Raw genomic sequence first — 4,290 nt, 5'->3', positions numbered from 1 at the left:
TGTCATTATGAAATAAAAGTCTCTTGAAATAAATAAATGTGTCATTATGAAATACAAGTCTCTTGAAATAAATAAATGTATCATTATGAAATAAAAGTCTCTTGAAATAAATAAATATGTCATGAAATAAAAGTCCCATGAAATAAATAAATGTGTATTTAAATGTACATGTGTATATTTATTGCCTCATTTATTTATTTCAGAATTTATTTCATAGGCATATTTATATATATATATATTTATTTAATTATTTATGTATTTATTTATTTAATTTTGGCTTAAATGGCATTCCATAGATTTTAGCAAACGAGTGCTTTTGTTTTGAAATCACTTCCGTGAGTTTGGCCCCGCCCCTCACTCCAAGGACCATTAGACCATTTAGTAAGGCAAAAAGCAAAAAGGCCTCTCAGACGCTCTTCCGTTTACGTGTTTAATAAAGAAAAACAATTGGACGGTAGATACACGGATTGTAACTTCTGCAAGTTGACAGGAACAGTGCTTTTTGATCATCAATAACTGCATGCTGTCTTTAGATCTGTTACTCTAATTTGAACATAGGTCTTGAATAAATCGAACATCAACTACAAGAGTTTTTCAACTTCATAATCAGGTAAATTATTACAATCATTCAAACCACATCATTCACAAATTAGTCTTTTATTATTATACAAATCAAATGATTTAACAACACTCAAGTAAAAAAAGTCTTCAATTACATTCAGCATTTGTAAAAATATAGAAACCATGGAGACATTTTTGTGAAAATGACTTTTAAAATGTGAAAATCTTACAAAAGATCTTCACAATTCCATTAGCTGGAAGCTTTTCAAAGAGTGCAGACTTCTTGTTGCTAGAGTTTTGTATCCAGCACCAAAAAAATACCTTTTTTTCATGGTTTTATTCTTTTCATTTTAACTGGCGGGATGGCTTCCATAGATTTTGAACTGCTGTTACAACATAAGAGATATTGAATCCAATCAAGACATATTTGTATGCACATAAAAGGCATCTAGAAAATAAAATCCCACAACAATGCTGCATGTGAAAAGCTAACAGCAAACATAACATGTTGGTGCTTGAAGGGTAGGAGTTACACATAATTCTTGGCTCCCTCTGAATTGTGATCAGGCAGAGCGCTTTTGGTGCGGGACTGAGGCTTGTACGCTACCCCCGGGTAACTGAGGAACAAGAGAACATTGTTGTTGTTTGTATAAGCAAAAGCACACACTCAAACCAAATGTATTCAAGAGGCACCTATAGATGATCAATCTGTGGGGGACTCACTGTGGTTTTTCATCTTTCACCATTCCCTTGAAGGCCACGGACTTCAGGATGCCCCCAATAACCAGGACGCCCCCTCCGATCCAGCCTATAAACAGCGCGGGGCCAAATGTGTATCTGTGGAGACAGACAACATGAACTTAGTCTAGAGCGAGAATAATATGGATGATATGAAAAAACAAGCAATATAATCATCATACCTGGGAATCCCTCCCATTCCTCCCCCCATCCCTCCCCCCATCCCTCCTTCCATGTTGCCTCCGTAGTTGGGGTTGGTGGAGAGCCTGAAGCTGGCCACGATCTGATTGGCATAGATGGAAGCTCCTGCAATGCCACACACACCTGAGAGAAGAGCATGGAGGGACAGGAAGTCATGTACTTCATAGAAACTGTTAATGTGTCGGCTTAAAGGAACACTTCCCATCTCTAATGACCAATATATTCAATGCCTCACTTATACACAATGTGCTCACTACTTATTATTATCTATTATAGTATTGAGCCTATGAGTGGATAAATCAGTCTTGGATTATACTCCACCGCTCTTAATGAAGTATTTAGAAAATAAAAGTAATAATACCACATTTAAAAATACTCAAGTACAAGTAAAGTCCTACCTTACTTTACTAAAAGTCTGTAAATTGCATCAGCAAAATGTACTAAAGTACTTCTGCTTTGTTTTTCTCATGACAGGAAGGGCATAGCAAATCTGTAACTGCAGCTGTCCATAAATGTATATCAGTCAAAAGTACAACATGTGACTCTGTCTGAGATGTATAGAAGTACAAAGTTGCATCAAATGGAGATACTCAATATCTACTTAGTAACATTGGAAACGTGTGTTTTGATGTAGTTTTGTTGTTGTTAAACGCAGCCCACGTTTACCTTCTTAATACTTAATTCTAAACTAATACTGTCTTACTGAATTCCTCAAGGTTTTTTATGCTTTTGTACAATTCCTCAGATTACTTTTTTAACAAGTGTTCTCAGCTCTTTTATTAAACAGAAGATGGACAAGGAAATATATATGTTCATTTGGTTCAGAACTTCTGGAGCCCTTTGGTGCTGTTAAGTGACACTTGAGTAAGTCGTGGATCCTGAGTCGCGGATCCTGAGTCGTGGATCCTGAGTCGTGGCTGAACCTGTCTCTGCGGTCCTGCCTGACTCTCACCTCACTACCTCCCTGATGGCTCCCACAGGATTGTTGACATCCTCGTGGATTCATCTTCTTATTACAGAAACATGCATTTCCAAACATTTGGTCTACCTATGTTGTAAAAGGTAAATCTATCTCTTCGATTTAGTCCACACGGGCATCTATTGCACGTCTGTCCGTCTGAAGAGAGGGATCCCTCCTCTGTTGCTCTCCCTGAGGTTTCTCCCATTTTCCCCTTTAAACTGTGGGTTTTTCCTTGTACGATGTGAGGGTCTAAGGACAGAGGGTGTCGTATTGTCATACTGATATTCTGTACAAACTGTGAAGTCCACTGAGACAAATGTAATATTTGTGATATTGGGTTATACTGTATAAATAAACTTTGATTGATTGATTGGCTTCTAAACACAAGAACCCGTTATGGTTTTTTAAACGGTATTTTGATTCTTCGTTCACCACGGAGAAATGCAGCAACACTGGGTGAGTAACTGATAGACAAATTATGTATTTACGGGTGAAGTATTCCTTTGAGAAACACACTTTAAAGGAACATTCTGATATTGTTTTATTTGTAGCCATACCGCCGATGATGAACATGATGCCGGCGGTGAGGCTCATCTTGGCCTTGGTGGTGTCGGCCATGCTGGTCATCGAGAGGCAGGTGAGAGAGAACATTGAAATCACGGCCCCCAGGACCCCTAGCACCACCCCCACTATCATCAGGGCCCGCACCGCCTGGAAGGTTCCTATTGGACAGGAAATATATATCATGTTAAGTCTAATACTTCTTACTCCAACAAAAAGCTCCACACTGCATAATATTCTGCATCACAAAGAGACAAAGAAATGCAGCTGACAATTAGACCTTGGATTTAAAACCTCATATTGTGAGACGTAAATCATAATCATTGGTAGTCTCTGTGTTGGTGACAGATGTATTTATTCTGCCCTCTCCCACAGTGCGTGCTGCAGGACCTGCCCTCTGCTTGCTGTTTGCTCTGTTTCTGATAACTGTGTTGACTCCGCCTGGCTCTCATTGTAGTGGCCAGAATGCACCGGTGCTAATGCAAACACTGATAGGAGGTGCGGGCTGGATGCCGGAGCAACAGTTTGAGGACAATGAAGAAAAGTGTTTTAACGTATCACCTGTTTACATTTTTTTTGTTAAAGGTCACCTATTATGCAAAATCCCGTTTTTCACCTCTTTTTAAGTACATGTGTGTAGAATTCTGAAAGTTTCCGGTACGAAGATTCTCTCTTTTTGTCCTGATCCATTTATATAAAAACCGGTCTGAAAATCAGCTGATCAGATTTTGGCCAGTTTGTGATGTCTTTCGAGATGTTTTTCTGGGTTGTGTAACCATTAGCCAATAACCAACCAAGGTAACACCCCCCCACCTTATCACCTGAATATCCTCCAAGAGCACCATTGTGTTTTTTTATAAACCAATTACTTCTCAGCTAGGGGTGGCCAACTAGTCTGAGGTTAAGATCCACATTTGTTCTATGTTACTGCAAAGAGCCACATCAAACACACAGTCACTGATACCGCTTGTTTCAGTTTTTTGTTTTCTGGAGACAAGATTTCAACTACATCACTGATGCATTTTTGTGGCATTGGGATATATATTTTTTAAATCCTCTGGAGCAGAGAGAGGAGCTGTGGATTATTGTTATTGATTAATGCATCAGTGTTTCTTAGGGTCAAAAACACTAGACTCACAACTTAAAATGAAAGCGTTTAGTTTATTTAATAAAAGAGCACATGTTCAATGTGAAAAGTGACAGTAGTTATAGATTATTTGCAATTTGGTGCTATATATATTTAAACAAAAAAAAATTATATATATTTT

The 4,290-nt window shown here is 38.2% G+C and overlaps 1 protein-coding gene across 1 annotated transcript; it reads right to left on the bottom strand.

Moving 5' to 3' along the window:
- Positions 1 to 726: 726 nt before the first annotated feature.
- Positions 727 to 3,183, bottom strand: LOC104967001 (claudin-18-like; the record flags this gene model as incomplete). The annotated part of the gene is made up of 4 exons (XM_010796369.1): positions 727 to 1,178; positions 1,285 to 1,398; positions 1,482 to 1,623; positions 3,019 to 3,183. Coding segments are annotated over 4 exons (509 nt in total), but the record flags the coding sequence as incomplete, so codon positions are not given.
- Positions 3,184 to 4,290: the final 1,107 nt, after the last annotated feature.

This window comes from Notothenia coriiceps, unplaced genomic scaffold (genome assembly GCF_000735185.1).
Source record: "Notothenia coriiceps isolate Sejong01 unplaced genomic scaffold, NC01 NC01_scaffold00002288, whole genome shotgun sequence".
NCBI classification, from domain to species: domain Eukaryota; kingdom Metazoa; phylum Chordata; class Actinopteri; order Perciformes; family Nototheniidae; genus Notothenia; species Notothenia coriiceps.
This window is presented reverse-complemented; position numbering and strand designations above follow the sequence as displayed.